At 39.4% G+C, this 22696-nt stretch overlaps 1 protein-coding gene across 5 annotated transcripts in view; it reads right to left on the bottom strand.

Annotated features, from left to right (window-relative positions):
- The window catches only part of trappc9 (trafficking protein particle complex subunit 9), a 207664-nt gene that overhangs the window by 76941 nt on the left and 108027 nt on the right, over positions 1-22696 (bottom strand). For all 5 annotated transcript variants that reach the window (XM_051389453.1, XM_051389454.1, XM_051389455.1 and 2 more), the window contains one exon: positions 17880-17990. In XM_051389453.1, coding sequence (XP_051245413.1) covers positions 17880-17990 — 111 coding nt within the window. The remainder of the gene's footprint in view (positions 1-17879; positions 17991-22696) is intronic.

Genomic DNA, 22696 nt, shown 5'->3' with positions numbered 1-22696 from the left:
TGAGAGTGGTGAGTCTACCGTGGGTTAAGTAGGCCACGAAGTGAAATGGTTTCCTTTTTGTCTGTTTTCATGTGATATACGAATTTGAGTCTGCACAGGGTGTATTATTTTAAAAATGAACTGGATTTTCGTTGCCGCTCTTGTGTCTGACAGCCCAGCTCGATCAGCTTTAGACTAGGCGCTTCTGGTGGAATCACAAATGGCAGGGGTCAGGACGAGCAGCCGGAAAGCAATACCCTGTGGAATCAAGCAGTAAAACAGTACAGAGAAAGATGCTATGGGGGTTTTATTAATAGTGAATTTGGTCTTATCATTATCTCCAATTTGTGAGTCACTCTAACTTCCTGGCTTATTCACTGAACTTTGTTGCTGTCCTGTTAAAAGCACAAATATCCAAAAAGTCACATTTTTAGAAATGTATAAAGCTTATAAACTTATATAGAAATGTTTTATAGCTCTGCTAATCAAAATGTTTGTGAAAGGAGTCTGTGACAAACCCACAGAGAATTATTACCCAACTCTGCAGTTCCCCCTCAGCTCTACAAAGGTTTTTTACCATCTTTTACATCATGGTTTACAAATTCTGCAGCAGTAGCGGTACGAGTTCTGAGCAAAAAATCTCTGATAAGCACACAGTATGCTACTGACCCATCAAACATCCGATGGACAAATGAAAGTAAAACATCCAGCATACAGTAAAAACCCATATAAAGCTGGTGGAGACTTAAACAGAGCCAAAGGAAATGGAATCATTGGACTTGCATCCATCAGTTGGCCAGAAACATGGATCTAAATGAATGCCAATGATGCTTCAAGTCTGCTGAATATGGTAATATGTGAATGTCTGGTGAAATGTTGGCCACATCAACTGTATAATGTGTTAATTCATGTTAGTATTGTATATAGTAGCAATATAGAGTTCTGCCAATTATTGCAACTTTTAGCTCGCTCCACTTTTTAAGATAATCCTCTGTGTTTTTAAAGGGCTTTATTTCCTTAGGTGGGAGGAATTTTCTTAGTATGTAGCATCTACTGTAATCCATAAAAAAAAAAATCACCAAACTTTACAGCAGCACTTCAATCGAGATAAAAAAAATGTCTCAGGCCTCTTACTGGTGTCATGATGAGTAATAGGCTTTGCTTCAAGTGTTTAACTGGGAGACAGACACCATCAGAGTCTTCTTCAGACAGACAGAACAGAACGAAAAAGGCTAACCTGCAGTCCATTTTACTGTGCTCTCGTACTCCTATCTTTCCATACTTAGAGAAATGACACTATGTGACTTTGAGGTGGGCAGATAACTGCAAATGACCTGGACATCCATCTCCACAGGAGACCAACTTGCAATAAGAGGTTCCCATAAAGGCAGAGTCTCACTCAGAGGTGTCACTCCCTGTTTTTCAGCCTTGATAAATCACTGCTTTGACAGGCACCCCGCTGACCAATGCAAATCATTTCTCAGTGAACATATTTAAGAGCTGCAGCAACATGAGCTAGCAATTTTCATTCTGTTTCATAGACAAAACATCCACCCATGTATTGATCTGTAGGTTCATCAGAATTCCAGGTCAGAAGGAATGACCTGGAATCAATCAGCAGCCACAGCATGAGCTATGGACATAGCTAAGCTATGTCCATAGCTCATGGACTAGCTGTGTGACAATGTGTGTGAGAAGTGACCATTTGTGCAAAAACAACAATGGCAGAGCAGCCATAGCGTAGATGCTGCTAGCATCAGAACAAAGAAGGGTACTGGAGGCTATTCTCGATTAAAAAGATGTTTTCACTCTTCTCCACACTGGTTTCAGTAAGTTGGACTATGTTATATGGTTCGTTGATTTGATTGTGACCTTAATAGAGGGTGATAGACAGATGGTTCATCCAATAACCTGCCAAGTATTTTTTGAAAGTGCCTGGACTTTTCCGAACAGTTTCCAACGACGACTTCCCAGAAGAGTCTGTGTAACAGTTGCGCAGTCAAGTTACATGACCGCTCCCTGGGGAGTCATTTTCTGATGGACTGAGAGGAAGATGAAAAGAGCACAGTAAGAGTGACTGAACTGACCGGTGCTTTGTTGTGCTATCATCATTGGGTAATCAAATGATGTAATAAAACGTGGAGTTAATATATGAGAACTGTATTGCAAATCAAGAAATCTTTATTAATTATAATGAAGGGTGATTTGTGGGAAAAAGTCAGACTGTGACACTTTGCTGTATCTTCTGTTTGGTCATTATGGTATTTTTAAATTCACAATAGTGAGCACGAGTGTCATTACAGGTGATCTGCTACCTCACCTGTCTGACACATTGTATTGCGAATAATTAATGAAATTACACAACAAGAAAAAGAATCTCTTGATGAGACCATAGAGACACATGCATCAAAGTGAGGTAGAGGAGAAAAGGCAATGCAATTATCATTTCACAGCCTTTACAACAAAGCAGAACCCAAATTAAATAACAATTAAGACTTCAAAACAAAGACGAAAGGAAAGCTCCTGCTCTTGCTGCGACGCACTCAAATACATCCGCCTTTGAAGATTAGTGGGACTAGGCTTATGTCACTGACTGAAGTCCGATCTTCAGATGGGTGCTGCTTTTCATTCAGTCATCTTCAAAAGCACACATTACACACTAACTCTAAAAATACCACGTTGCAACAGTGCAAATGGAGCCTAAATGGGAAGACACTGTCTGGCAAGGCCTGCAACTGGTTTTCTTTGGACAGTCAGACAGCCAGATTCAAATTGACAGATTCAAGGAGTAGAACCAAACCTTTAGCATTTAGTATTTCATATTTTTGGTAAATCTGATTCATTGTAACACTGACTTTGTCTACTTATAACATCACATCATACTTTGTCTGTCTGCTGTCTCTCAGTCTGAAAACTTGTAATCCATTTTCTATGCTTCACATAAAAAACAGTCTAAAGGGGAAATAATGTATTTGCAAATGAAGAGGCTAACAAAGGCTAGGACACAGCAGTCTCTGTACAGTGTTAATTAGAGGCTAATTGTGTTGCTCTGTATTTGAAAATTATGTTCTACATGGATTTAAAAAATGCTCACTATATGGTACATGCAAGATTATTACACCAAGCAATAGACTCGAGTTGATAACAGTGTTTCAACATTAAACATTAAAGGTCCAGTATGTAACATTTAGCAGGGTTTATTGGCAGAAATGGAATATAATGTTTATAGGAATGTTTGCATTATTATATAATCACCTAAATACAGGAAACATATTTTGTCCAACCAACAGTTCAAACCAAAAGTTATTCAATTGTTAATAATACAAACCAATGAAAAACAACAATTAATTAATGATAATACTGTCAATTCATTTTCAAGTGACTGCGCTGAACTAATTTCAGTACTAGTTTTGTGTGCTCCCAAAAAATTGTGTTCTTTGTATTTTGGATAAACCATTTAAAAAGCATGAGGAACATTAAACACTAGAACTCCTCATTTAAAACCATAACAATAAGACTCTGGCTGTCCATTCATTCACCTAAGTTAATCTTGTGCAAATAATTTGCACAGATATACCTTGCCACCACAAGAGGATTAACCGAGTGTGGCGCTTTCATTGGAACAATGATAAATGTTACTATTTTAAATGCTGGTGTGACAAGGCCTTAACTTAAAAAAATATGAAAGTAGTATGTACACTGGTTCTCACAATAACAGCAATATGATAGCAAACATGACTTGAGAGAAAGTTTACTACTTTCCTACAATGAAACTAATTTTAAAACAGACAAATCATTTCAGACAACCTATTGGTGTAAAATTAAAGCAGCATAAATAAACAAAATTCAACATAAAGAATAAGCAAAACCATGGAAGTGTCATTGTGAGAGCAACAAAGACCACATCCAACCCCTAGGCACCCCTAAAAGAGCTTGTTACTAAGCCAGGAGAGTATTAACAGGTCACACTCTCCCACCACCACTCCCACCATCTTCTTTTTCCATTGATTTGATTGTGGAGTCTTTCAAGGATTAGGCCATATCTGGAGACTAATCTAGCCTATTACAAGGCTTTTTAATAACAACCACTGTGCTGAGCTGGGGCCGCCGTGGAACATCTCCAGCCCTAATTCCCAGTTCATTGCACCTCCATACCTCCCTCCAGCCCCTCACTGATAACAGCCCGCTTGGCCTTCATTTGCCTTGCCCAAAACGATGGCAAGGGTAGATGTGAGATTGGATGGATGGTTAGATTTCATCCATTTCTATCTGTTGAAAGGGGTGAGCCGCGAATCAGTTAGTGTTTAAATAAATCTTACAAAGGCATGCAGAGATGAAAGCTAGATCTGCAGAAATAAGCAATGTTATTCGTGTCGATGCATACAGATAGAGAGGTCTATTTTCTTGTCAGCATGTCAGTCGACAGGGCTTCGCAATGGCCATTTCTGTCAAGTGCAGACAATGTGTTATTGTTTTCCAGCATGAATTTGGTATTTTGATGACTCACGATGAGCTTGACTCTAAGTGAGAGTAGTGGCAAAGCAGAGGTGGGGAACAGAGATTTGTGCTTGCTCAGAGCAAGTTGAAAGCACATAGCATAAGGCACAGTCATATTCTGTGCTATTTTCATGGCTCTGCCATGCATGTTTAAACAGATCCTACCTAAATATTATTGTTGAGTGAATAATATTCCGGTGGAATGACTCTGATATAAAACTGTCAAACAGTTAGAAATAAGATAAGATAAAAAATAACTATATATACACGTTGCCACTGTCACAGTCAACCCTGTCTTGTACAAAATACATTTGTATTGTCAAACATATTAACCACCTGGATCGCATTCAGTTCTTTGTCACTTGTTTCAGGACAAAGCACAGGACATTGACAGGGGAAACTGGGACTGAGTGAAAAAACACAAATGGCCCTGTTCATACTGGGCTACTGTAGAAACATGATGCTTTAACATTGCGGGCTCCACAGAAGAGGACCCGCTCCCTCTTTTGATACAAAACGTCATATTCATTCAAGGTTACAAAAAAACGTTTCATATTTTCAGGTGATTATACACTAATGAAAACGTAGTTATGAATATTATATTCAATTTCTACCAATAGATCCTCCTAAATGTCAGATTGTACAATGATGCAACCTGTAGATCGTGACTTCTTTATATGTAGATGCCTCATATCACCGAACTGCTTCTCACAAAAGCTTTTCCCAAGAGACAACAAGGACACTAGTCATTGTTCAAAATTATCACAAACAAATCTATGCCGTAATTTATGTAATCGCAAAGGAATTTAAACTGGGCATGTGCAGATTTCATTTGCCTCTGACCCCGGTCCAAGAGCTGTTCACCATTCGCCAAAAAAAAGTTTCTTCCACTTCCCCATTCCTATTGTGTGAACAATAATGCATGCACATTAGCATAACTCAGGCCATGGACAGTTGACCATGCAAGAAAACCAGTACAACCAATACTTGCATGGTTGTTTGTTTAATCATTTCTAATTGGGTTTCAAAGCATTATGTGCATTTTACTGATGAACATGCATTCAGTAATCACTGAAACACGTCATAACATAGGCTATTTAGAGAGTCCAGTTCACCTAACATGCATGTCTTGGGACTGTAGGAGAAAACCAGTGCACCTTGGGGGAACATACAACAGATAACGCTGTTTACCACTGAACCAACAAAAGAAAATGATTAAATATTTGCAGTAGTTTTAGCACTTATCTTGTTTGAACAGTGTAGAGAAAAAGATATTAAGTATCGACTCAGAAGAAGAACAACAAAACCAATGGACAGCTAAAATGTTTTGTGCAGAGAGCTAGAGTTATGTTTTTGGGTGTATAGCAGAGGTGACTGAGGTCTACAACTCTTTCATTTGATTTCATGTCTAAAAGCAAACCAGACCCGTATCACTAAATAACATCTTGTCCACCGGGTGTGACTTCTGACACTATATTGCTAATTACCACCATCCTGCAATAAGCTGTGGCAGTGAAGCCTTTTTTAATGGCAGCAATAATACCAGTTTAGGATGAGCCGGTCACAGTGAAATGACCCCTTCCTAATTAAATGCTGTCTTGCCTCCGACCAAAAGTACATGATAATCACATTAAAGCATATGGGGTCGCTTTTATCTGACCACCGCAAAGCCATGGATCATTTCGACTGCGAGGTCTATAAACTCAACCATAGACACAAAATAACAGTCAGCTCTATCACCTCAGTGCTGCTTGCATCCAGTCAACCACTGATGCTGTAGCTACTACAATCCTGCTAGTGTAAAGGTATTTAACTAATTTGGTGGAGAGGATTTTTTAAAGTGGTCTTGCGGTTTTAATAGTGTGTGCAGGTTTTCTGTAGAGTGTAACTGTGAGCACGCTGTGAACGATGTGTACATTTTGAATAATGCTCCACGCAGCAGAACAGAACAGCAAATCATTTGCGACCAACATTTTATGAGAGCCCTTTTTGCATCTTTTTTAACAGCCAGTGATTGTGTTATGTCACAGGGGAGAAAGCTGAGAGCGAAGAACGTACCGAGTGTGTGTGTGTATGTTTTCACAGAGAGGGTTATTTTTACCTCACGTGCAAGAGCTTAAGGGCGGAGATCCATAGAGGCCCGTGCAGAGGCAGGCGAGAGCAACAGTCTATTTTTAGACTGCGGCTGACTGTGTAACCCTTTGTATGCAGCGGCTGCAGAGGCAGCGGTGCTCCATCCATCCACGTCTCGTTGAATATGATGAGCTGCGGTAAAAACGAATCCTTACTGCCAATTACTGTATGTGGATAGGTATCGAAGAATGCTTCTGTGCAGACAATCTTCTAATGCGCTGGCTGTCATTTAAATTGAGGCTTTGTAGACTATTACTAGGGTTGACAGAGTGGGCTATTTTTGTCTCTGCTGCTGAAACCCAGGAGCTCTTTTTGGGGCATTTTGCCATTATTAGACAGCGCAGTAGAGAGAAGCAGGGCATGGGGAGATAGAAGGGAATGACATGCAACAAAGGTCCCCAGCTGGATTTGGAGCAGGGATTTTGCAGTTTGTAAATAGTAATACTTGGTTTTGTGTGTTACTGTAAGAGGACTGGATAATCCAATGACAGCACAGGTCAGTAAAGTTACAGGTGATTTAAGAAGAAAATGGCTGAGTCAGATGAATCTATAATGCTGTCTATACAAAATATATGGATTTGGTGGCAATAAGGCATAATTCCAGAATACCTATAATATAAAAACATGAGTGTCAAATGCCTACCAAGAAGTCTAAGGCAGCTGTATGGAGTGATTCTGTATAGAAAGTGGAAAAAGATGTTCTAGCACCTTAACTAACCAATCTGCAGACAGCCAACTGGGCTAAAACGCCCCCTAGGGAACACATTATTTCAAGAAATGTGAGAGGGGGAAAAAGAAAAACCTCCTGCAGATGCTGAGAAAAAATGACAGTGGTGTGAAGCTGAATCCCAGGGAGAGGTCGAGCAGCAGCAGATGTACATCTCAGCAGTCAGCTCTCATCTTTGTCAGAAAACATTTTTCCCTATGCCCTATCCTCAGCAGAAGTGTGGGTTTATTTACCAGACATGATATTCTTCACGTAATGAGCATGTGCACTATTTTGACGGAGTGAGAAAAAAGGCCACTTTGATTTGCAAGTTGTGAAACGAAATAAATGATAATAATCACATGAGGCTGGGACTGTTTAGGATGGGATGACTGACTGCAGATGCATTATGTGCTCTGCTGCCATAAAAAGTAGCACAAGAAGGGGAAAGGTGGTCACCATGGAAACAAGCTTTGTTTGAAAAGCTCATGCAATGAGGCGTGTCTGCCCTTGTGCGCACCGATCCGGCAGAGCCAAAAGGCATGGCGAATGGAGAGGAGACATGGCTAGAAGAGAGAAACTGCTGCAGTGAGCGCTGACTCCCCGCTCTGCTACAGGGGGTATTACTGAGCTGGCTCTGCAACGATAATGGTGGACGGCAGTGGGAACTAGTTAGTGCAGAGGGGTTGTGATGAGATGTAAACCCTCAAAGGCCTGTTTAAATCCCCCGGGAGTCACAGCTGTGGTGTTGCTGCAGAGAGAGGATTGGGATCAAGAAGGTCTGAGATCAACCTGCTGCTGGCAAGGAAATAAGACACTGGATGACTTTCAAGACTGAGAGCATCCGCACCGCTGAATGTTATGATTATTACAATGAATACTGAGCTCTCAAAGATGACGTGGAGCGCACTCACTGATACAACTACCGTATCTGCTAACAGCAGTTTTAACTTATAATGTGGTAGTTACTAGAGATACAGATATGCTCATGTTTTGTGATGTATGTTGTGTATTTTTTGCCTTTAACCCAGTAAAACAGGAGATAAATGGAATTTTATGTCACTCACTCATCATCAGCAACATTTCTTTCCAGTTATAATGTCTGGACCTTTTTGTAGAACTACAGTACTTTCTAAAGAAGAAAGACTATTGTAACACTGTATTCTCTCGGTAATCCACCTCAACCACAGAATACAGAACCTTAAAGGAAATGTAATCATCCCCAATGTTATTGTGATATTGTATAGAGATGGATATCTTAAAACCTGGGTGAATAAAATTAGAGCTATCTGCATTACCACTAGAGATAAGTTGGAATAAGTTTTTTGTAATTTGAGTGACCTGACCTTTGCTTGCTGAATTAGCAACATTTATCAGATTTTATTGTGTTGAGTTTTTATTGTATTACATTTTCTGTAAATGATCTTTTTGCTTGATTTTGATTTAGTTGTAGTCCTGAAATGTATGTATGTATGTATGTATCTACGAAATTTTCCACGCAAAACACAGACTTAAAGCATTCTTGACCTTGGAAACTGTAGTTTGCCAAACTTAAATAATTCAGTTGCTCCCTGAGCAAACTCCTTCTGCTGAAGAGCACTGTGAGCTGCTGTGGGGGGCAAAAGCTAGTAAGTGGAATATTTTATTTTGTCCAAACGTTCAGATTTAATGCCATTGCTACATTATAGCTGCCACTCATAAAAAAAAAAAAAAAAAAGTAATGATTTATGAAGAGTGAGTAGCAGAGTGAAGCAACTTGGGAACAAATAGCTGAAAAGATGACACAAAACAATGGAACAAGAAGATGGGCCAAGAAGGATCATATCACAAGGAGGTGACCAAGAAACTCCCACTAGATATATTTATACAGCTGACAGTTACAGACAAGTGCCTCAGGGCCTCTGCTCTTCATTTCTGATAATTAGATACCGCTCAAACACTTGCATCAAGCTCATCCTATACAAAAGAACCACCCACTAAGACTTGACTGACTTGCAGTCAAACCCACATAATTACAATGCTTAAGAACGTGTTTTATGGAAATGACTTTGCAGCTTGACATCTTGGACAACATTTCTTACTTTCGATTCATATTAATAAGAGACACTTTAATATGCTCCGTCTCATCATAATTTGTTCATTAGATCAAAGATTCAGTCGCAGAAAGGTCAGAGCTGTCTGACGGTGCCCAGGATCGCTCCTTTTTCCTCAAATGAAAGAATATAAAGTGAGTGAGGAGAGCGGTGCTAATTTACATGCTGTTTATGCAGAGCAGTGACCAATAGAGCCTGATCATTTATCTCAGCTCAAGGTGGTTAAAAAAACAGCCACAGAGAAATAATTGTAGGGTGAATTAGTCATTTTGCCAAAACTAGACTTTATGTGCATAGTGTAGCATACTGATAAATGAACATTACATTTTACAGTATCACTATCAAAACTTTTGGACTTTTCATTTTGCATTAACGCCCATCACTGTGATCTATTTCAAAAGGACGATTAATCAACTATGCATTAATAATTGAATCCATTAAAAAAATACTTAGTAACAACACAGAAGATGAGGAATGTGCAGTGTTAACTGTTAGAAGATGTACTGTGGTTTTGTAGTAGTACCTCTGACTATGACCTACACTATGAGTGTGCGCACTAACCGCCTGTAAAGGCTCAGAATAGTCAGTGCCCCTCTTCTGCTGCCCTCCATGGATAGAAAAATAATCACTCCTTGCTGTGCTCGCTGTGAATGTCCTCAGCGCTAGCTAAAAAACTCCCCTGAATGAGTAACCAGTTGTTACTTGTCCGTGACTCCTTCAACATAAAGTAAAAAGAATGTAAAAACCCCCGGAGTTAAGCTAGCTGGAGGAGGTTCATGCCGGGCGAAAACGACGAGATCTGACCTCACTGCTTTATGCAAAGATTTGATTGGCTGCAAACAAGTTTTCCATGTACGCAGAATTAAGAGTATTTTAACTTTTTTTTAATATTATACTGCACTAGTTTGTGTTGCGACTGCTGCACAACAATTTCCCCCAGGATAAATAAAGCTCTATCTTATCTGCCCAGCATGTTTTTGTCTCATCTAATTTATGTCCTCCAACGAAGCCTGGAAGTTGTACAATATTATTTGCTACATTTAAGATTTATTTATTTATTTTTTGTATAACTGAACTATGTTTGTTTAATTTCATGCCCAAATACCCAACTTACTGGGATTTGGTGGCAATTAATGGCCACCAAATTAAAAACATTGTTATGATGGAAAATGTGCATAATCTCTTCTAGATTAACCGAACATCGATTGTTAACACGCTCTAATAACTGATGAAGGAAACTGTTTTAAAATTTCACCGTTATATTTAAAAAAAACAAACATCTCTTAATGTGAGCTTGCAAAATTAGAATATTATTTGACTAAAAATGATGTCATGCTAGGAAGACTTGGAAGATCGAACCATAAATGAAAAGACAGGTACACATCCTTTACATGTCCTCTTCTCTCTGTTCTGCTCTGTTCAAAGCAAACATGGAAAGAAACCAAAGTTTGGCCATCACTGTGTGGTGTCACAGCGGTCTTTGGGAACCTTGTTGGGCTCTCAAACATCAAAGATGACCATTCACATTCTGAGGTGCTTCACTTTTTCTTTCATTGGCCATTAAAGAACACCATCAAGGGGATAAAGACCTTGTAAAAGACATGTCTGTGAATGATATGAGAAGATGAAAGCAGCACTCTGTTACTCACCCTGCCCCCCCTCCCTCCCCCCTCCCCACGTGTTGTGCTTTCACAGGGAGAGAATACACACTCCACAACTAAACTTACTGCTCGAACACAAACAATAAGGTCTTTGTTTTTCAGCAGAAGCATTCAATAAATGTAAGTTATCAGCTGTCACTAACTAAAACTACTTAAATGTGGCTGCACCAGAGGATGGGAACAGCTCCCTGTTGCTGTCCTCATGTTCCTCTCATATGGACACAAGTCTAGAAACTATTAAATCTACTGTTAAAATTGCTAGGTCTCTCCGTGCATGAAGGCATTTTTCCTTCCTTTATTTGTGCAACTATGAAAAAGATCACTGGAAACAATTAAAAATAATTTGTTGTAGTAGGAAAGTGTGGATGATTGACAGAGTCATTTTTGCAACTGTCGGATTGAAGCCATAGCTTCACGAGTCCTGGATGAAGAATCCAGAAAACATCTTGCGGCTGACACCTCATTCATCATAAAACAGGAAAGAAATATAAAATGACAGGGCCATCTGACGTCGAGAGAGGATGAGTTGAAGAGACAAGCACAATATGGTTCAGCACACGGAGAGATCTGAGAGTCTGTGGCCCTGATTCTCTCTGTATGCAAAATCCCACTCTGAATAATCTGTGCGTGCGCTGGCTGTGTGTCAAAGGAAGTGATCAGCATGTCGCCAAGACTGAGCTGGGGTTTATTGAGTGAGGCTGCATCCCATTCTCTGCCTCGTAGGGGTATCTACAGAGATATTGTATGCTCTGAAAAGAATCAATATGCTGGAATTGAGCTAATCTTCTGATAATGAATTTATGTCTGTCAGACTTCCAGAGGAATCTCTACAGGATGGAAGCGCCGATTGGTGGAGTCAAAGGCAATGGCTGTGTCTACAGGGAATGTCAGTCAAAGGGGGTAAAAGACATAAGTCTATATATACACATCTGCAGTTGTTACCAGACTTGACGTTTTTTGCCTTAGAGGCACATTGTGTCATACAGTGTCAGTTTCTAGAGAAGCAGGCTTAAAATCAATTATACAACTGGTGCATTATATATTTTGACCTCTACTTCCTATGTTACCATGTATGACTTTATGACCAAAAGTCATATAGTGTGCCATCATAAAGTCTAATTATTGAATGCAGGTGTTTCAGCCACACCCATTTTTAATGGGCCTTAAAGTCCTCAGTGACATTAAACGTGGCGTTGTCACTGGATGCCACCTTGCCACAAGTCAGTTCGGGAAATTTCTGCCCTACTAGATTTGTTCCGGTCAACTGTAAGTGCTATTACTGTGAAGTGGAAGTGCCTAGGAGCAACAAAAGCACAAACACAAAGTGGTAGACCATGAAACTCAGAATGGGGCCAGTGAGTGCTGAAGCATTTAGCTAGTAAAAATAACCATCTATATATCAAATATTATCTGTTGCATCACTCACTACAGAGTTCCAAAAAAAACCCACATAGTTAGACAAGTTTGGTGGGGAGGAACTCCACTGGCCTTAACAGAGCCCTGACCTCAACCCTACTGAACACCATTGGGAGGAATTAGAACACAGACTGCCAGCTAGGCCTTCTCATCCAGCATCAGTGAATAGCCTCAAAATGCTCTTTTGGCTGATGGGCACATATTCCCACAGACACATTTCAAAATCTTTTGGAAAGCCTTCCCAGAAGAGGCTGTTATAGCTGCAAAGGGGGGTCCAAATCCATAATAATCGTTTGAGGATGGGATGTCTAACAAGCTCATATAGGTGTGATGGTCAGTTGTAACGATACAAACGTTTTAACTAAGAACTTTTTATTTTTTTGGGGCCTTTTCATGCCTTTATTTGATAGAGACAGCTGAAGATCGACAGGAAAGGGGGATAGGGAGAGAGGGGATGACACACAGCAAAGGGCCGCAGGTCGGATTCGAACCCGGGTTGCTGCAGCAACTCCGTATATTGGTCGCCAGCTCTACCAAGGCTAACCGGGCACCCTACAATTTTAAGTCTATGCTCTGTTGTGCATTGTCCCTGGACAATAGTGAAAGACATATTTGTGAAACTGGCCCTGAAATGATACCATTTAAAGGGGGAATGTCTCTTTGGTGGGAATACTAACAACTCAAAGACATTAGATATGAGACAAGGAGCCCCATCCAGAAACGGCTTTTTCCTATGAAATAAGAAGCCAAAATGGGTTGGTTGAATTTTAAAAACAATTTTATAATGTTTTTTATGTAAAATCTTAGCCTAGAAAATGTCTTGTAAGTATAGTATCTGTAAGATAAATTAGGGCTGTACCATATGGTAAAAACATCATATTGTTATATGATCTTTATCATCACCAGAACCCTCTCCATCCACCACATCACCCCTGTTCTGCAGCAACTCCACTGGCTCCCGGTCAAACTCCACATAAACAAAATCCTCCTGTTTACGTTCAAGGCCATCCACAACCTTTCCCCTCCTTATCTGTCCAAACTACTCCACATCGCCACCCCTTCCCGTTCCCTCAGATCTGCCTCCTCTGTCCACCTCTCTGTCCCTCCCGCCCGCCTCGTCACCATGGGGAGCAGGGCTTTCAGTCGCTCTGCCCCCCAACTCTGGAACTCACTCCCACTGGAGCTCAGGAACCTGGACTCTCTCACACTCTTCAAATCAAGACTAAAAACTCACCTATTCAGAACTGCATACCCCACTTAACTATCTACATTGTCTTTTCTTATTTCTTACTGTTTTTATTTTTTACGTGTTGTACGGTGTCATCGAGTGCCCAGAGAGGCGCCTTTAAATAAAATGTATTATTATTATTATTATTATTATTATTCACAATTAGTGCACGAATCATTCTTGCATCACAAATTTAATTTTCACTGAAAAAAAGTATTCAAATCATGATGATGTGATTTTTGAGGGGGTCTGTGCCAGACAAACTTCTTAAATCTGGAGAATAAGATTTGTAGGCCAGGGCATCTCTGCAGTATAACAGTGTTTCAATTTAATGTTGTTTTGTCAAACATTTGACCTGTATCAAAAAAATAGCAGCTTCTGCAATTTGGGTATCGCACATGGCCATTTTGCGATAATATGTGGATTCATTGTGCAGCCCTAAGATAAATGTAGTGGAGTTAAAAGTATTATATCTCCTGAAAATACCTCAAAACTGTCCCAAAGTACAGCACTTGAGTAAAATGAAATTAAGTTACTTTCCACCACTCTCCCTGGATTAACTTAAAAACTTAAGGTTTATTTTGTGTTTATTTTAGAAAATATCCCTAATTACCCAAAAGAAAAGAGTATCACTATTACATGTTCATATTCATGCAACCTTTGATAGTACTTACAGTCTGGCAAAGCTTTACATAGTACTAGTGTTCCACAGGCAGAACAGTGGGTGGTAAATGGATAACCAGCATGGGACCTTGAGATCAAAATCTCTTTCAAAATACTCTTGAAAATGGCTAAATGGCAGCACAACTGTGCTTTTCTTTGGCAGACATTCATTTATTCTCTGGTTTGATTTGTTTATTTAATGAAACCCTTGTGGAAAAAGACAAAAAACTCCAAATTGATACATTGAAGCATCAAAGCAAAAAAAAAAAAAAAAACCCAGCAGGGTGAAGAATGGAGTGTGGTACACCTAACCAGCAATCATTAAGCAGTGATTCCACTGTGGGTATGATACCACTTACACCAAATCAAAGCCTGACCTGGCTGTGCAGTGGGTACAGATGGGAAAACATCCGCTCTAAATTTAAAAGACCACAATACATTATCTCACACTAACACAGGCAGTGTTGTTGGGGAAGCTAATTTTACTCCACAAGAAGTACTGAAAGAGGGTCCACAGTAAAGCATTTGAAGTTTTTTTCTGCCTTAAAAATGGGAGTTAACTGAACTTGGCTGGACAATCATACCAAAGTCATCTTATGAGTTTTTATACTAAAAATAATAAGTTCAATCAACAACTATTCACTTCTGAGAGTAGCCTGACATTGCATCATAGAGTTAACATGGAAGGAAAAAGGGGATCATCATCATATCTCTGTACAGATTTGTATACATACAAAACATACTAACCTGAGCCAATTGAACTTAACTTCCACATGAAATTGTCACTATTATTATTTTAAGTTCTGAAGTGGACTGAAAATAAAAACTAGAAATTTGAAGTTTTATTTACTTAATTACTAAAACCTATATGTTTACGTTAAGCTAATATGAAATATTTAGTTGATTCCAATAAATTCTTCTTTTTTTTGTAAGAGGAAAGATTTGTCTCCTCCCCAACACTACAAACTGGGTAGAGTGTGTGATAAAAAGCTTTTGTTTCTCTGGCACCGTACTTCCTGAATGAAAATGGTAAACAATCAGGTATTATAAGCTGGTTGACTGTTGTTTTAAGTTTTGTTTTTCTCCCACTTCAGCAATTATAAAACCCTTCCACACAGCTTATTCATTCAAGTATAGGGGTAAATATAACAGGGTCTCTAAATGCAACTTTGTGTTATGGAAACAGTAACAAAATGCTGGTAACCTTATCTTAACAGTTGGTTTCTGCACAGGAAAGATTATGTGAGTGATGAGCTGTTTGGCTCTGTCTGAAAAGATCCCTTTCCACCCCCTAATTCCCCTCAAATAATAACATTCCACCCCTGTGGAGAAAGGCCTATGAGTCACCAACAGTGTACCTCTGCTTGTGGCAAAGGATGCACTGGAGAGACGGCGCTGACAGGAATCATAATTTGCCACTTTTCCAGTGAAACGACAAGCAGAGAAAGAGAGAATCTAATCTACATAAACTGCAAGTGTGATGGTGTGTGTGCACGTGTGTGCAGGTGTATCTGCGTGTGAGGGTAAAAGTGAAAAACGGGAGACACATTAGTGAATGACGGAGCAAAAAAAGGAATAAAAGGAGCTCATATTGTCCTACACAAATTTAGGATTTTAACTCAGTGAAAAAACCTTTATACTCTCATAGGTGAATTAGCAGCTCATTACATAATAGTGAAGACAAACCCAACTCAAAGAAACAAAACTCCATAATGACAGATGTTGGGGGTAAAGCTGTCCAATGCAACTTTACAGAAAAAAAACAAAACATCTGTGTCTTTTAGAGCATGTAAGCTGTCACACTTACCTGGTTGAGTCTTAACACAGTTTGCCTTCAATTTATAATGAATATGATGCTCATAAGTCTGCTGTTTCAATGCAGGGATACATTTCAATCTTTCAAGGCTTAAACTCAAGAGATGTCATAATCATGTTTTTTACCCCAACTCCTGATCAGAGTTATTTAACATTTAGTAACTATCTGATGACACCCAGTTCAATGTGATTCGATTTTCATACATGATACAGCTACATAGTCTCTATTTGTTTCATATGCCTGACCCTGATACTCTCAGCCAAGCTCACATTACATGCTGATGACCATTGTCTTTATTTATATTATTAATAGAAACAGATGTTAATGAATTTGTTTGGTTGACTATGCTTACATAAGAATAGGTTCCAGTATTTTAATGTAATTTTTTTTTTACCCAGATTGCAACAGGTTAGCATAAACAAAGAATCACAAATGGACTGGGCAAATCTCGATCCATTGAAAATATTTTGATCGGCCCCTACCCCGATCCTATCTGCAATAAGCCCACAGATGATGCCCATAAACAGGTAAATAGACAAACTTATAAAGAAGTAAATTTAAGAGGTGACACTTGCTCAGCTCCAATCCACATTCTGGGTGCCTGGAAGGCAGGATGTCATTACATAAACCTAAAGGTTATATACATATGAGATTTAAACTATGGCAGCAAACAACTGTTTGCTATGTAAAGATACAGTGGAGTGTCGTGAGCAGAGAATGATGTCACACTCCCTCTGCCTGCGTTGCTATCGCACCCTCTGTGTGTGTGTGTGTGTGTGTGTGTGTGTGTGTGTGTGTGTGTGTGTGTGTGTGTGTGTGTGTGTGTATTTGTTTCCATAGCCGGTCTGCTCCGTGTGCAGCTGAGGAGAGCGACTGAAACTGCTGTTTTTATCATCTACTTTGGTGGATTAAAGATTTGTTTGGAGCAAACTGAAGTTGGTGATTGTTGGAACAGTTGAAAGACTAACAAAGATAGTGAATTTTATTTTGTTTCTGTCCATTTTGAATGCAGTTATGATGTTACAATGATAAATAAATACAATGATAAAACCTGTGGCCCTTTGCTACGTGTCATCCCCTCTCTCTCTCTGTCCCCCTTTCCTGTCTGTCTTCACCTGTCCTATCAAATAAAGGCAATAAAAGCCAAAAAACTTATCAGACTCTCTGGAGTCTGATGGCGAGTGATAGCAATATTAGTGATCCGTGTCTGGTTAACCAAAAGGGCTATGTCTGTAGGGATCCTTTCCATTATGTTGTCAGACATTTAGAATAACAATCTGAGCCTGCCAGTGGCAAAAACAAGCACCTTAAGTGGACGTAATTTGAGGGACACATTGTCCCCAAGGATTAACCTTAGCTTTGGTTGCAGCCATTGCAGACTGTGAAAAGTCAGTTTTGGTGAATTGTATTTCATTTCTGTGTTTTGGTCTGAGAGCAGTAAAGTGTACCTGCTATGTCGTGGGTGAAAACACGAGATAATACCAGCATGTTGCTTTAATGAAGAAAGAGAAAGCAATGCTTGATCATTTTTGTTACCCGTTTTGCTGGAAAGAACTGAATTAAGAAGGCTGGGAGAAAGGAAACTAAACAAACTTGAAACCTGAGACATTTTACTTTGAGTCATCACCATGTGGGACATGGTAAGACTGTATCTTTCTGTACTTAGAAACAGGAACCTTCTACTCACCTCTGGCACTCGCTGGCATGGAGAACCAGGTCCTGGTTGTTCTTGGCACTGACGGTAAGCTCATGCTCTGTTGGGTTGAAGATGTCGAGCAGCAGATGACACTGGCGGGTGCTGTGGACAGACACAGACATGAGAACTGAGTGTAGAACCAAAACCTCTCGGCCACTCAAAACTAGGGCTGCACAATTAATCGAAATATCATCAAAATCACAATATGGAAATCGCAGAAGCTGCAATCATTGACATGACAAAACGGCATAATGAAGTTCTGTAGTTATGAAGAGATGCCCTAACCTACAAATCTCCACATGTAATGAGCCAATGTTTGTTTGGTACTGACCCCAAAAAATTCATACCATCATGATTTTAATTGTTTTTTCAGTGAAAATAATATTTGTGATGCATAATTAATCAGTCCCACACTACTCATGAATCATATCGCAATATCTTTCAAAATAATTGCAATATCATGCAAACCCTACTCAAAACCTCAAATCACACTATATGAGATGGTGTTTCTGTTTGCACAGGCTCTTGACAAATTTCTTTATACATTATACACACACAACGAAAAGCTTACAATCATGTTCTATAGACTCATATAACCTATGCATAATGACTAGTTAATGTGTATGCGAGTTTATACTTTATGCATGAGGTTACAATTACTTTCTAAAAATACACGGCCACATACACGCAGGCCGCAAATGCATGAGATCAAGAGAAGACACGGTGTGAAGTACTCATCAGTCCTTGTCATAACATCAAAGGTGGCGGTGCTTTCATCAGGCCCACAGGCCTGGCTGGAGCAGGCCATCTCCACATCATCCCGCGCCTGCTTTTCTCATGCAGATCATAAGAGGGCCAATTTGTGATGTAGATCAAGACAGGAGGGATGATGCTGGATTTTCAAAGAGTTAATTTTAACTCCCCAAGTAGGTGTTTTTTTCCCCTCCGGTAATGACGGATAAAAGGATTGGATTTCTCAGAAACAGAGAACAGACTGTCCAGTGTAGCCAGTGCGCAGTCACAGTAACAGTTTCTGTTGGTGTACAGGAGGAATGTGACGATGCTTGTATTAAACAGTATAGAGTCATTTTACACATAATATTCACACTTTTTTTCTTTGGAAGAGTTGAGCTCACAGGGTTTGGACATACAATAAATCCATATCATAATCCAGTGCTAATTGGTGTTGTGTATAGGGATGCTCGATATTGGCTTTTCTGCCGATATCCGATATTCCGATATTGTCCAACTCTCAATTTCCGATACCGATATCACCCGATACCGATATATGCAGGCTTTTTACACCAAAACTGTTAAAGTAACAACATAACATCTCTCCTATTGTGGAATTAACACATTATGCCTGATTTTATTGTTATGTCCCACTGGATGCATACATAAATGCAACATGGCTTTCCAAATCTAAACACTGTCTGTGCAAAATAAGAGAACAACTTCAACTTTCATTGTATTAATACTGAAAAGAGCGCTGACGCTAATCGCTAGCTACGCGCTCATCGCTAGCTAAGCGCGAGCTTTGGTTAATGTGTTTAATTGTATTATTCACCTGAAGGAGTGCTAATGTAAAGTCTAAGCCAATTGTTAGTTTGGTTAAGTAACAGCTCATAGCAGGGTCAAATATTTAAGGTGCATTGCACTTATTTTGTGTTAATATTAAAATCATTTAGCTTTAAATTGTTTGCTTGTTAGCCACGGTTAGCAACCAACCAGTCTAGCGTGTAGTTGTTGTTGTTATACGTCATCTAGCGCAGGCCAGTAAACGTCCCATGCTGCGTTCATGCAGGCTCGGAAATGCTGAAGCCTACAGAACAAACATCGGTTATAAAAGGGCCGATATTATCGAACATCCCTAGTTGGGTATATTGGCCAGGACTAAATATGAGAGATACATAAGATGCATGACAAATACATGCATGGATGCATACATACAGTAAACATATAGTATGTCATTTTTGCCACTAGGGAGTTGCTTATATCAAAATAATAACCAAAGATGACGGTGTGAAGTAGTATGGGATCATAGGAGTTTTTGCCTTCATTGTTAAACAACCACAATTGGTGATGAAACTATCGACGTGACTCAGGCAGAAATCTTTCACGGATGAGGTCATATTAAAGTTTTATTCATGTTATATGTAGTCATATTCGCCGACTTCCTTCCTCACTCTCCGATGTATCCAACGCATCCCGTGTTTGTCCGGAAATTATAGCAACTAGAGACAAGCAAGGAAACGCCCCCGTATCCTGAATTCTCTGAGTTTTAACATTGTTGGAAACATTTGGGACAAGAGTTTACAGACATTTGATTATTAAAAGAAACATATTAGATATTTAAATAAAAGGAAATACAATTAAGTTAATTGAGGTTGAGTGAAGGTGAAGTGAAAACATTTTATTTTCTGCATACATACATAAATACATATTATACATTACTCAAAAAAAGTGAAGTGAGCAAAATGAAAACACCAAAGAACATCTACTGGCCAGAGCATTAGATTACCCCGATTATTAGATGTAACAGTTACTTCCATTAAGGTATAACATAAGTTCCACTTTTGTGCAGCTTCTCAGTCATTCACTAACTCATTCGCTCCTGTCAGGCTATTGGAAGCGGTCAAAGCGATTTTCTCTGACAGTTTTTTTTTTTTCTTTTCGTTCCACATCATCTATGACACAGGCAGTTATCGGCTGGTCTGTTTCTGCAGTTGACATTGTGAGACAGGTCTGTTAAACACGTTAAATAAGCCAGGGGTTCATGATTCCCCTAGGTTAAACTAGGCTTCCTAATCTTTTAGTGCTGATTGAGTACAACAGACTCACTATAAACAGACTTGAAGACACTCAACAATACGTATTTGTAGGAGACGTTAAAAATATATGTTGTTGTGAATAAGTATAATACCAAAAAAAATTTTATTTGAGCCAATATGGTATTTTTAGAATGCCGCTGGGTGTGGAGAAAACCGGCTGTGTAAATGGCTCATTCTAAGGAAAAATAAAAGCAACGACTCTGTTATTCAGATTACACACTAATGGAAACATACCTATATGAAATTCTGCCAATATATCCTCTTAAATGTTACACACTGGACTTTTAAGGATGACTTGTTTAAGATTGAGAAAAGAGTTTAAGTTCCATGCATGGATAAAATGAACTAATGTAACATACCTGACGTTACTAAATTACATATGTTACCTAAAAGAAACTGTTGACATTTTGTTTCACACAGGACACAAACCGCTGTCTCCTGGGTTCAACGTGGAGTGAAACTAATCATGACGTGACAAAAGCATAGGCAAAGTAATATTGCCTCACTGGCCAAAGATATGTTCCATATGGACTCTTGGAATAGTCATTAAGTTTTATCAACATTATCCTGATTAATTTATAGATAATTTATAATAAAACATTTTAGAAAGAATATTTTGTTTTTTATCAATATAGGCTGTGAAATAACTCAGATTTAAAGAGGAGGGATAAGTAGCATGCTCCGAAGCAATTATGATAAGTGGAATCAAACTGCAAAAAGCAAAGAACAGATGTATACATGTCCTTTGGACAAATTAAATGCTGCCCATCACCCCATCTTCCCTCCAGGTCACACTAAGCCCCCCTCCCAGCAAGCTCCTTGCCTCCTAAATCTCAGGGTTTATGGAGGCTTAAGTTGAGCTTGCCCAAGTCCCTAATAAACTGCTGTGGCAATTAAAGGAGCATATTTTTTAAGGCCTAACCATGTTTCTTTAATTGTCTCGTTGCCTTTGTTGGCGGACGTGATTAACGGGCTGAGTGGGGCGAGGTACTGATTTATAGGCCAGGGCGTTTAGCTGAGGTGATCAATCAGACCACCCAGTTAAGGAACACAGGCTCATTGCTCATGCGCTAAGTACCCAAGATAAACTGAAAGAACAGAGCAAGCGATATATGCACCGACGATGTGGGTAGGAGTTACCACAGCATGAGCCTGAAATGATGTTGAGCAGTGGTGGACAACTTCGTTCAGCAACTGTTGCTTCTGCTGCTACATAATGTCTTTAGACAAAAACTGAAGATTATGTTTTTGAACTGGAGGGAACTGAATCACAACACTGAATCATTTTGATAAGTATTCTGCTGAGCTACTACCCAGGGCACCGACATCTAAGCCAAATAAATAATTCAAAACCGCCAATAGGCTTTCCTACTACTTGTCTCCATTTCCGTCTGTGAATTTTTAAATTCCTATTTAAGAGCAGAGCGAGGCGGAGAGGGAACAAAGTTATCCCTGGTGTCGAACCTGCATCTTTGCTTATAGTGTACAAAGCAAATCATCCATCAATGAAGTATCAATAATTCTGCCTTATCTACATTTAATGAAGCACAAAATAACATTGGCTTGAACATACATATCCCTGGAGGTTGTAAGTGTATGAGGTAGACATTGTTTTCATGCTCACCACCATGTGTAGCTGAGTGCAAATTGCGAAGTGAAAATGAATTTTAAGGAGACAGGAAAAAATGCAAAGATCAATGGAGCTGGGCCCACACCTCAGTCAATTCTGCAAATCTGTGATCAATAAGTGCTGATTTTGCAGCCCCACTTAGGCACAAAAACGTGACATATTCCCTGCACACAAAATGTAATGGCCTTAATTAGCCTGGCTGGATTTAGAGTACTGCCAATGATGGGCTATTTTTAGCTACAGGCGCCAATAAGGGACAGTTGACTCTACTTTTATGTCCACATTTCAAGATTTAATAGAAAGTGAAAATTTGCTAAAAACTAATTGCTGGCTTGTCAGCATGTGCA

This window comes from Dicentrarchus labrax, unplaced genomic scaffold, assembly GCF_905237075.1.
Source record: "Dicentrarchus labrax unplaced genomic scaffold, dlabrax2021, whole genome shotgun sequence".
Taxonomy (NCBI): domain Eukaryota; kingdom Metazoa; phylum Chordata; class Actinopteri; family Moronidae; genus Dicentrarchus; species Dicentrarchus labrax.
The sequence above is the reverse complement of the archived record's forward strand: the minus strand, read 5'-3'. Positions and strand labels throughout refer to the sequence as shown.